The sequence below is a fragment of the Glycine soja genome, chromosome 19 (genome assembly GCF_004193775.1).
Source record: "Glycine soja cultivar W05 chromosome 19, ASM419377v2, whole genome shotgun sequence".
Taxonomy (NCBI): domain Eukaryota; kingdom Viridiplantae; phylum Streptophyta; class Magnoliopsida; order Fabales; family Fabaceae; genus Glycine; species Glycine soja.
In genome coordinates this window covers 37,950,532-37,963,496 of record NC_041020.1, presented here as the reverse complement: position 1 = coordinate 37,963,496, position 12,965 = coordinate 37,950,532, and the positions used below count along the sequence as shown (strand labels likewise).

At 28.8% G+C, this 12,965-nt stretch overlaps 1 protein-coding gene across 1 annotated transcript; it reads left to right on the top strand.

Annotated features, from left to right (window-relative positions):
- Window positions 1-8,051: 8,051 nt before the first annotated feature.
- Window positions 8,052-12,417, top strand: LOC114399268. Its single transcript, XM_028361421.1, has 3 exons — window positions 8,052-8,296; window positions 8,427-8,963; window positions 11,966-12,417. The coding sequence occupies exons 1-3, from the start codon at window positions 8,143-8,145 to the stop codon at window positions 12,295-12,297; spliced, it is 1,023 nt and encodes a 340-aa protein (XP_028217222.1). The 5' UTR covers window positions 8,052-8,142; the 3' UTR covers window positions 12,298-12,417.
- Window positions 12,418-12,965: the final 548 nt, after the last annotated feature.

The window sequence follows — 12,965 nt, the reverse complement described above, 5'->3', positions numbered from 1 at the left end:
TTATTCAAGTAAACATGTGTATACTACATATTCATTCCTTCCATTTCAAAATAATTATCATAACAAGTTATTTTATATAGATTAAGAAAAAATAATAAATAAATGAAAGAGAATAATAATTTTATAAAATTAATCTTATATCATCATCAATTCATGGATAAATATTCATTTTCGTAATTGAATTTGTTAAGCGTTCACAGTTAGGTTTCTAGTTAAAAGATGAAAAATTAAAATTTTGTTCTCGAATTTGTAAAAAGTGTGACAAATTAGTCCTACCATTAGTTTTCTCCACTAACTCAAACGGTTATGTCTATGTGACACTTCCAATGATGACGTGGTTGTTGGCGATTGTCACATGTCATCAAGTGGTTGTCGCGTGTCATTTACATGACTGTCATATGTTAAAAAATTGACTTTTTAATTTAGTCTTTAAACTTAGTAACTTACTCTTATTTTAGTCCCTGAACTTAACACATATTGTCGTTTTGGTCCGTAAAAGTACTTTTAAATACTCAATTAAGTCTCATGTTCCATGAAATTATTAACATAAACATTACCGTATTCTTTCACTTCTATTCTTTTTACAATTCTATCATTTAAATTTTATTATAAATATGAAACTAATTTGTGAGTGTTTATATCACACTAGTAAGTGCTAAATATAGGATATTACTAACAAGATTCTATAAGGTTTCAAAACCAAATATTCTACCTAAATTAAGTTATTATCTTATATGTTATTAATATGTGTAAAATGTTAAATTAATTAATTTATTTATTTTATGAAATAATGTTAATGACGAGAAGACAGTTAAACAATACTCGATCCATTCTAATGATTAAGTGTAAGATGACATGAAAAATAAAAGTGTTAGAACTATTTTTTTATATACCTTTTTGCAATTTTCACACTGATCGATTGAGTATTAGAGGACATAATTCATTATAAATTAAAAATATATGACCTATAAAATTAAGCATAAAATATAATTCTCCTATTATATTTTTAATGGAAAAGGTAGTAGTTGTTTGTCATTATGGAATATGTAATTATAAAATATAGTTCATCCATTATATTAGTCATGGAGTATACAAAATAGAAAAATATAATAAAAGGTGAAAAACCAAAAATATCAAATTTTATCTTAAATTTTCGTCAATAAAATTATTCATTATATATCTCTTTACTTTTTAATTTCCTCCTTATTTAAATAATTATACTGACTTTTAAAAATAAATCATGTGTCACTATCTATATATTTACATAATAACATTTTTAAGTTGATTCTTATGAAAAATTAATTTAATTTTCATATGTTTATTTATTTTTAATTTTGTTACATAACACACACTTCAAATATAAATATAATATTTTTATTTCTATTCTTTTGACAATTATTTTATATTCAATTTTGATCATCATTAATAATTGTTATTACTATAAATAAATATAATTTTTTATTATTATGCTAGCAATTTATATCTAGTGTGAATCTTAATTAAATATTCAAAAGTGTTCTCAGAACCAGAATGACAGTACGTAGTTAAGTTTAGGGGCCAAAATATCATTAAAGGATTAAGTTTAACGACTAAAATAAGAACAAATTGTTAAGTTTGGATATTAAATAAAAAAAGTTAATTTTTTTGACATGTGACAACTACATATATGATATGTATTACTGTATTTATTTGACTAATCCATAAACCATGAAAATCTCTTTTTTTCCGCTTTAATTTTTTGTTGAGTAATTGTTCGAGTAAGTCTTAAATGAGCTCCTCGAAAACTTAATGTAAATAAACAAATTGGTCTCCTGAGCTATATATCGTTGTTTAATTCTTGTCATTGAATAATTGAGACTTTGATGAATAACTATTTGACTTTTCAGTTATTTTTTTCTTCTTCCTAGTCTATTAATAACAAAAATGGATTCTTCCAAAGTATAAAAAAATTCCAATGACTCTTGCTATTATAACCTCCCCAACCACGATTTATATATATATATATATTTTTTTTTTTTTTTCTAAATAGTCAACTAGTTTGAGTTAATACACGGAAGAAACTAACGACAAAACTAATTTGTTATACTTTTTATAAATTTGGAGATAAAATTTTAATTTTTTATATTTTAGGGACCTAGCTACCCATGTCTAACAAATTTAATGAAAAAAATAAATATTTATCCTTAATTCATTTATAAAAAAGTGACCACCATATAAAAAAAGTACGAAACATTATTTTTATGATTTCAAATATAATTCATTAATAATGAACATACAATATTAGATATATACTTATTTAAGGTGTAAATATGTATGCACGGATAACATAATTTTTTATTCACAAATTTTTGTATATAATAAGTTTATTATTACAATAATTATTTAAAAATGATATTAACAAAAATTTTGATCGAGTTAACAATATAATTTTTTATGCTAACAATATAATTATTATAATAAGTTCATTGATGTAAATATTCTTGATGTTTATCTCCCTTAATTTATTCAACAATTGGTATTAGAATTGATGATTCGATTTGGATGAATAAAATGATGACAATAGATCTATGGACATAAAATCCCTTGTAATAAAAGTTTTTCTAATGGATGAGTTCATGCATAAAAACCAAGCAACGGATCCGACAGATGTTGCAGTAGTATGCAAAGTATTAAAGCATGTTGACTATAATAATTATACAAGTAGGAACAGCTACTATTAAGCTTTAAGAATCATCATTGAATACTTGTGTATCAAAATTAAATTTCATTTGAGAGAGACTATCATATGAAAAAGACTTAAAATTTTAAATTAAAATGTAATCTTAAATTCACAGATATCTGATTTCATTGGTATAAATTTACATATGACTTGTGAAACGCAACAACTGTCATTATTAACGCGACGATGATGTCTCACAAACTTTGGCACAGGAAAGCCACCTTAAGCTGTAGGATCCAGTTAATAAAGTGATATAACTGTGTCTTTGTAATTGGTTCAGAGACTATAATGTGTGGGGTGGGCTACTTCATTGACCTTGCTAGCTAGCTAGCTGGCTGGCTGTTTTAGTTCGAAACTCGAGATAGCATTAGCATGCAGACACAGGGCACTGTCGTTTCTGGACCTCTTCAACGATGCTTCACTGCATTCAACTCATAAAGCTCCTCAATATTTTACTCATGGTTTTTAATAGTCACAGTTGTAGTTTATGATAATTCTTGATGTTGTGGACAAATATTACTAATGTGATCATAATTACGAAAAATTATTAAGTAGCAATTTTGAATCATTATTGTCTCTACTAATAGGTACGCATATTATTAATTTTTTTCTTATGAATCGTAAAGCTTGAATATATATCACATTGGCCAACTAATTACAATTGTAAAACCAGAAATATAAACACATAATAATCGTACACCATCTTATAATTTCAGCATAGTTACAATTGTAAATACACACATCTCCAATTTATTAATTAAATAAAAGACTAACTCTCATAAGAAATTATCCACTTGTAATACGTTATTACGGCTGATTCAAGGAAACTGTTCCAATCCTATAAATTCAGTCTTTGTAATTGTATGGCAATTGTAATTGTAGTCCCTGTTTACTTTCAATTTCTTAAGATAAGTATTAAAATTATTAATGTTTATTGCTGCGTCCCAGTTATAGTGGATGATTGTTTCACTTTTTATTTATTTTTTTAGTTAAGTAAAATTACTTTTGTCATGCAGGAAAAGAGTACATATTGTATTATTCTAGTATTTCCCTTTTATAAAAAACAAATGATCAGGAAGCTGCTATATTTTTTGAAGACCAGTCAAAATGCCTTAAAGTATCGGCGGCTAATAATTATTTTCTCTCAACTTGTTCGTTTAGGTCAACTAAGCAATTAGGTCAATAATTACTGCACGTAATTCAAATATTAGCTAGGTACATTTGAGGCATTAATAAGAAACTTCTACAACGTTAAGAAATCAAGCTTATGAAAAACATTTACAGATCGAAAGGGACAAATTAGGTTACGTACGTAAAATGAAAATTAGACTTAAATCTAAAAGTTACACAAAAAGCTAAAGATCCATTTAGTAGTATGGGAAAAACTGAAAAATAAAAGTGAATTAAGATGAAAATTTTAAATTAAAATAGAATGTAATAGGATGAGTCTCACACCATTTTATTGTTTATTTTTTCTTATTTTCACCTTCTTTTTTTTTTCAAACCATATGGGCCTAAAAGATAAAGAAGCAATTAGTTCCAATAATGGAATGCTTTGATATTAATTTTCGCGCACAAAGGTTATTCCAACCCCTGACTTCTGGATCAAATTATGGGACGAGGAAAAGGACAATAGAGTAGACATTGAGATGAAAAATTTAAGCTTGTTTGGTAACTATTTCTAAAAACATTTTATAGTTTTTGAAAATATAAAAATAAAAAAATTTATTTAATGTTGTGTTTATTATCAATTATTTAAAAAATACAAGAGAGAAAATTGCTTTTAAAAATATATAAAGCCAACAACATCTTTTTGATACTTTTTAAATTCTTGTGTTGTTTACTTGTTTCATAAATTTTAAATTATTTTTAAAATAATTTTACCTAACTTAACTTTTTTCCTTTTCTTTTCTTAAAAAAATAGATTTTAAAAGTTATTTTACTAAATAGTTTTAAAGAAATAAAACACAACCAATCAGCCTGTATATATGTTTCTCTCGTGCCTTTTTCTGAAAACAAATGTTACTGAAATTTAGCCTTAAATTTGGGTATAAGAATAACAAAACTCTAACTTCTTCTGCAACAGGAAATCCAGGCTTTTATGAAGCAGAAAAATCCCATTTGCTGGACAACCCACCAACTTGACATCGATGAGACAATGACGTCTATAATCTTTTTATTTTCTTTGTCTTTTCCTTTTTTATATATAATCGATGACTTTAGATTTAAGCTATGAATGGTAATAATGGAATATGCCAAAAGCAACGGGATTTTTATATGTCTATCTTCTTATGCATGCTCATATTAACATCATATTTTATTGAATAGTGCTCGGGGGATATTGATACTTTACATAACACTATATATTTGTGAGGTGACAGAATCAGTGTGCAGAGTTGTAGATACTAGTATGTTAAAATCAAGTGAAATAATCTATATTCCGGTAATAAAACTACTATCCTGATATAGAAAATAATTTGTTTATATTAATTATTAACTCGAGAGAAGAGGATTAAACTACTCTAAAAATAACTTTATATAAAGTTATTTCTTTTAATAACTCTTAATTTGTATACTTGTATTTTTAAAAATATATATATAAGTTTCTGAAAATGTGTTGATGTATCCTCAAAAAGTTAAAAAAATAATATTGACTTGTTTTTAATAACATCATCAAATATTTTGTTGATATCTTAAAAGGATGTGAGTTTAATTATCAAGTAGATGTGAGAATTTTATTGATAAATAATAAAAAAATATTTCTAATTATGATAGTTCTTGGGATCCAACTTACTAAACTTTCCTCTATAAAAAAAATGACAAATGCACAAAAATTAAATACATTATGGTAAAATGTGTGAAAATAAAAAATATGATGATAAAATATTAAAAATAAATTGAGTGATAAAATTCATAAAATAATGATAGTTAAGTGATAAAATGGGTAATTAATTCATTTTTATAATATTAGTGTATTTTAATTAAATTCTTAAAAGAGTAGTTGTGTATAGCCTTATGAAATGAATAATGCATTTTTGGAGTGAAAAAGGAAATTTTATTCTTTTAGAAATATTTTTATCTTATAATTTAATATTTTTTAGAACAAATTTTAGACCTTAAAAAAATATTAAATACGGATTTTTTTTTTTGGGTTACATACTAAATACTATCATTCTTTGATATCTTCTTTTCAGGAATGAAGGATTAGCTTCCGAAATTAATACAACTTTAACAAAATTAGGTATGCCTTAGCCTTGTAGGTCAGATGACATAATAAATAACGCACGGATAGATTGATATGAGGTACGAAATACTAGAATTAGCGTATTCCTTAGCGTTATAAATTAAGTAGGTCAGATGACCTAATAAATCATGCAAGGATTGAAATTAAATGAGGTATTATGAATTAACGTAAAACAGGTAGCAACAATGAATGGTAGTAATATCTAACAGAGATTCTGATTACAAATTATATTTTTAAATTTTACCTAGACAATTGAAAAGCTAGGACTATTTAATTTATTATAAACAAATAAATTCTATATGTGTATATCTTTTGAAAATCATAAAGAAAGATTTTACTAAAGACCATAAGTCATATCTTTCACTGAAAGTTAATCCTCATTAAAATTAATAATTATTCTATACTAGTGTGATAGTGAAAAAAATAATATTATCCCTTGAAAATTTAAACTAGCCTAGACAGGATTTAGGTCTGGTTTTCCAAGTTTAACTAGATTTTCCTTAAAAAAAAATGTTTAACTAGATTGTTGACAATTTGAAAGCAGGTTACAAAGAGGGACCCGACTTCACTGTTAATAATGAGTGTCATGCATAATTGGATGCCGAAGCCATGATGAATTTGACCAGAGGCCATTATTTTATTTTCCTTTTAACGAGTCCTTGGCTGATACTTTTTCCCTCTTTGGCGTGGCACTCATTGAGATCCCGTGCAACCAACCTCACTCCCTCATTTCACTCAACCACTCCACGGATTTGCCTCACACCCAATTATCACCAATACTATTATTATTTTTCACAAAACTAATCCCAAATCAAAGTAACAACAAAACCTAAGGAGTTTATAGCAAGATTTTTATAACTGGATGGGTGGTTGAACCAGTGTCTTTGCTGGTTCAATGGTTAAATCTTAGTTTTGAATGAATTTTATATTTTTTAATATTATATAATATTTTAAGTAATAAGATAATATATAATTAAAAAAATTAAGATCTAAAATAATTATAAATTAGTATAAATGACTAAATTATATATTTTATAAGATAAAAATTAATAATAGATAAGAAAACAATTGATACTTATATGAAATATTAAAAAATGCATTTTTATTCATTTTAAAAATATTTTAGATTAAATAAAAAATAAAAAAAGACCGGTTCAACCCAGATTTTAATGCCAATTTTACATTAATTTGATCAGTTCCCACCCATTCTAAAATTCTTTTCGTATCTGAATTGATCACTATTATAGTTTAACTGATTGAACCAATCGATCCAATCTGATATTTAAAACCTTGTTTTATACTGGTAGTTAAAAAGATTTACAATAAAACTTTCATTTTTTTAAATTGAGTTTGAATATTTTTGTAGTTATTTCTCCTATTTATTAGACAATTCCATTAAAATATTCTCTCATGTGAAAAAAAATTAAGATTCTCAAAGTTTTAAGATTTTAATCTCAATTTTTTAAAACTTTCATTTTATAATAAAAATATGAGAAAAGTAATATGCACTTTTTACGTGTTATTCAATCATAAATTAATTAATGTAATAAATTTATTAATTTTTATAAAATTATCTGAAAAGTCATATTAATTGTAATTTATATAAAATTATTTTTATGTATTCAGTTCATCATGGTTAATTTAATTTTTAAAATGATTAAGATCTCATTATGTGAAGATGTGACTAGAGAATTCAAGAGATCTCATAATGATTAGTTGTGTAATTATAACTAAATGAATTTCTTATAATTTAGACTAGTGGTAGTATAATAATCTTCTAAGAATGCCGTACGCCAACTCTAATATATAATTGTGGATTGGTATTATACACGAAAAAAGAAGTAGGCCAGATGCTTTGGTACGGAAAGTGTCTCCCAATTCTAATACTATTCTTCGTAAAAAAGAAAAAGTAACCACCAATGTAATTACGCAGGAGACACCTAATAATTACCAACTTAATTACCATCCCATCCCAGTAATCCCAAAAAAAAAAAAGTAAAAGAAGAAAGACAGACAGTGACGAAAAGAAAAAAAAAGAAAAACCAAAACATGATAATTAACATTCCACGTGCAATTTGCTTTAACTTACGTTGTTCTTGTGATAACCGTTACTTACTCAGTTACTCTTTTGCGCAAACACTGCGCAAAGAAAGAGAGAGAGAGAAACACACACAGAGTAATGAAGAGACAGAGCAGCGCGGTGTCGCCGTCATCGTCGCGGCGAGAAACTCCGCCGGAGAAGATTCACGCGAAGACCATCGGGTGCATGTCCGGCATTCTCCACTTCATCTCCAGCTCCAATTCCCGTCGCTCTCGCCGCTTCCTCACATTCGGTGCGTTTCGTTTCGCGCTGGGGCCCACACCATATCTGTTTGCATTTTCTTTCTTTTCTTTCTCCGGAAAAATTTTTTAGTCACACAAATTACAAATAGTATTATTCTTTTCTTTTGTCCTTATTCTCAGGAAAGAGGCAGATTAATAAGAATCCCGCTTCTACCCCCGCCGACGCCGGAAATTTGCCGCCGGAAAATGCCGCCGCCGATGACCGGAGGCTGTCGTCCGACGTGCCCAGGTGTCCGACTTTGCCAGCGGAGATTCGACGGTCGAGTGCTAAGGCCCCTCCGCCGGAGAGGCGCCGCGAGGCGCCGGCTCTGGTGGCGAGGCTGATGGGGCTGGAGGCGGCGCCGGCGGAGCCGACGGATACGGTGGCGGAGAAGAGGCAGAAGCTTCTCGGGGCGTTGCAGCGGTGCGACGAGGATCTGAAGGCGCTGAAGAAGATCATCGAGACCGTGCGTTTGACCGATCCTCCTCCGCCGTCGACGCCGTCTCCGTCGCCGGCGTTGGCTTGTATTGGCTTCGAGGATAAATTTCGAACGGTTCCGGAGGTGAAGTGTTCGGTGGTTAACGGGGAGCAACAGCAACCGAGTCCAGTGTCTGTGCTAGACGAGTTCACTCGTTCGCCACTCAGTCCGAGTTGCCACTCGGGACGGCATTCATTTCGTAAGCCCCCTAAACCTTCGTGTCCATCCCCATTGGGCTTTTTCATTAGTACTTTTTTTCATGCTAAATTAATTAAAATTTTAATTGAGTAGCTCAGTATATGTTTGGTTTCACAAATGTTGACGTGTTTAGTTTTAAGGAATTCATTCTCGCTTTAGAATTGATTTTGAGTAGAGATAATTTTAAATACTTTTTGTATTAGTTAAATTTTTTTGTACTAATGTTTACTAACTTTTTAGAATAAATGCATGCATCCAAGTATAAATTACATTTCTGCAAAATTAACTTTAGCCAACATCAATTTTACTTATATTTATCGAAACACACACTTAATTAGCAAATTAGTTTTAGTTTTGGAAAATACTCATCGTAAGAAAGTAATACATTTAATAAGTGATATAATAAATAAATGAAATAAAAGAGAAATTGAGTGTATATAATCCTTTAAGTAACTTATGGCCTGAATATTCCTTGTTACTGTTTCGTACCCCGTGTTTTTATGGATGGTGTTTTAAGAATAAGAAATAGGATTTAGATCATTAGATGAACTGATTACCTCTTTTGATCATTTTTAAAGTTGATATGTCGAATTTCAAAAGTGTTTTCTTTTCTCCTTTGAATTAGGTATGAAATGACTAAAGTAGAAAATAGTGGGCTCGGATTATTCAGCTTCGCTGTTATATTTTGGATCAATGGCAAAATTGTTTCTTTTTAATTTAATATTTGGGATTGGCAGAAAGATTATACCAAGACTAAAGTAGAATCAGTATATAAGTGGCATATGCTGTAGGCCAATTACAAACAACTTGGTCGTCATTTTGTTAAAGGACATTCACAATCCCTAAGCCAGAAAGAGGCATAGTTTGTAATTAACTTTGATGGTGTTAAAGGAGTTACTAGGACTTACTCATGAATAGGAGAGACAATGATCTTTGATCAAAAAGCACATGCTGCCGCTACCCAGCATATTTAGGATTCCAGGCTTTGAAATCATAACTTCTTGTATTCCACACTATCATGACCATCATAGTGGGAGACAAATTAATTTCCTCTTACCACTGCAATCATCCCGCACCCAATTGAACATAAAGTGATTCACAGCTATCTACTAGGATGAAAACAGTGAATAATTCCTCTTTCCAAAAGTTCTATGTACATTTCACCATAGATAATTCTTTTTTCACATCCTCTACCCAGCAATTACTTATATATGCTTGTCGCTAGAATAAAAAATCAAAGAAGCCCAAACATTTTTCTGATCCAAAATAAAAATAAAATAATAAATTGGGCTGTTTTGGGGATGGATCTTGGACCACAATTTGTAGTACTCTAGAAAGTATAGACTATGCCTCATGACTTGAGGCAGTCAAAAGATGTTCAAAAGAAAAAGAGGCACATAGCTTTGGAGCTTTTACCTGTCACTGGGCATGCAGAAACCCACTTTTTCAGGGATTTGTTAATTTATAGCCCCACACAGCCACCCTCTCTCCAACAACCAAGAACCTTGTTGCTTACCTGCACAGGTAGTACTGGAGGCTTGAGGAAAACATTGCCTTAACTCATTATGTTTTTGGAAGGACATGATTGTGGTCATCTCCAATTTTGCTGTAGAAATTGTACATTCATTTTAGACTTGATCCACACTAATAACACATTTCATTCCCTTCAAATTATTTATTGTTTAAAATAATGTACACACTTTTAAATATTACGAATTGCACTAATTATTGTGATAAAATGATGTTTTTAACTAAAATGTCCTTATTAATAAAGTTAAAATGTTTAACAAGTGTTTTTTTTATGTACTTTCGTAATTTTTAGCTTGACGTGTTTTTGAAACATTCAAATTATCGGGTAATTTGAAAAAAAAGGGAGTATATTTCAAAGAAAGTAAATTTATGTTAATATATATCTGCACAGCACTGTTTTATAGTTTCACAATTTTCACCTTTTTAGTTCTTATAGTTTGAAAATAATCTTTTTAACTCATATAATTTACATTTTAATTCTTTTTTAGTAACTATATTTTTAAAACTATATTTTTTAGTCTTTATAATTTATATTTTAATTCTCTTTTAATTTCTATAGTTTGAAAGTGATATTTTTAGTCCATATAAATTCATAACTAATTTATCGTAAGATAATTTGTAATAAAAAAATAGTTGATAATTTATAACTAATTTGTAGTTAATTATTTTTATATATTTTTTTATTGTAAGGACTAAAAGGTAATTAAAATACAAATTATAGGAATTAAAAAAATTATTTTCAAATTATAGGGACTAAAAGATAATTAAAATATAAACTATAAGAATTAAAAAGAACACTTTTAAACTAATGGGATTAGAAGAGAATTAAAATGTAAATCATAGGATTAAAATATCGCTTTCTAACTATATGTACTAAAAAAGTAAGAATCTTGTAACTATGGAAACCAAATGAATAATTTAACCTTTTCTTTTTACATATAATATAATTCTTCCCGTCCCCATCTAAAAATAATAGTCTCTAACTTATAAAAATATCAAAATTACTTTCTCCCTTAAGTTTTAGTATTTTTTTTTCAAATTATCTAGTTATGTTATTTTTTTTAAAAAAAACTCTTAAAAAACATCAATACAAGGAACCAACCTAGTTTCTAATATTTGTATACAGGAACAATTTAATCCAACAACCGTTAGTGTATCCCATTCCTAAACAAGCATACACATAAAGTATAAATTTTTAATATCCATCACATTACTTATATATCTATGCTTATTTGAGAATTGGATACACTAACCATTGTCAGATTAAATTGATCACATACAAATATTGGAAACATAAAAAGAACCCATATTGTTTTCTAATATTTCTTTATCTGATCAATTTAATACAACAAAGGATTGTTAGTCTATCCAATCCCTAAATAAACAAGAGTGCAATCTATCACATCTTGTGTATCTACAATTTGATTAAAACTTAACATCATTAATGATGATGATGGCATTTTTTGTGTACAGCGCGAATACAGCACCAGAAGCAGCAGTTGCTAAAGAAGCCAGGAGAGGAAGACATCAGCAGCACATACATCTACGAGAGAATGGCATACGAGTCAGTGAATAGGAAAGTCAACGACGAAGATCATTTGGTTATGTGGAGTAGCAAAGCCATGATAAAAAGTGTGGATGAAGTGTGCAGGGACGTTGCATGGGGAGAAAAGCGAGAGCTTGGAAGAATTGGGTTGGCTTTGCAGGATTATATTTGCAGAGATTTGATTGAAGAAATTGTTAGGGAATTAGGATGCTTCTACACTCTGCCTTTTGAGGCATGTAAGAGAAGACTCTGCTTCTAAACTATAAATGGTCATAATTATTCGTTTTTATTTTAATTTTTTCCCTTTTTACAATGGGTTCATTTCAGTTTAAAAGGGTTCAAATAAGAAAGCCATGTGCATTTATTTTTATTGTTGGTATACAATATTTGTACTAAGTTAAAATTTATAATATCATGCACATACTATTTAAATTTCATCAAGTTATAAGATTTACTTGATAAAAAGAGAAGGAAAGAAGAAAAAGATCATGTATTTGATTCCTCTGCTATCAAAATACTAACAATGAATAAATAACATTTATCGATAAACAAAAATTCACCAACCCCAAATAATATACAAAACGAAAAAAGTAATTCATCCTAATACAAAAGTGGTTGCATACAATGCAATGCAGCGTTAAAAAGATATATCGACGATCCCTTGGCACGTCCATTTGGGGTTCGAAGGTTTTTAACCTATCAATTGGATGCGATTTTTAGCTCAAGTTGAGAAAGGGGTGTTAACCTCCACAAAATGATTTGCAGAGGTTTTAAAAATGGAAAATGAAGTTTAATACAAATGAAAATTAGTACTAAACACATGAACGAGTGTCTTGTAACTCTTGTCTAAAGTGGATGCTTTTTATTCTGCAATCTCAATTCCAAAAACCCATTCAATGTCTTGTTTTAGATCCCGCAATCCATTTC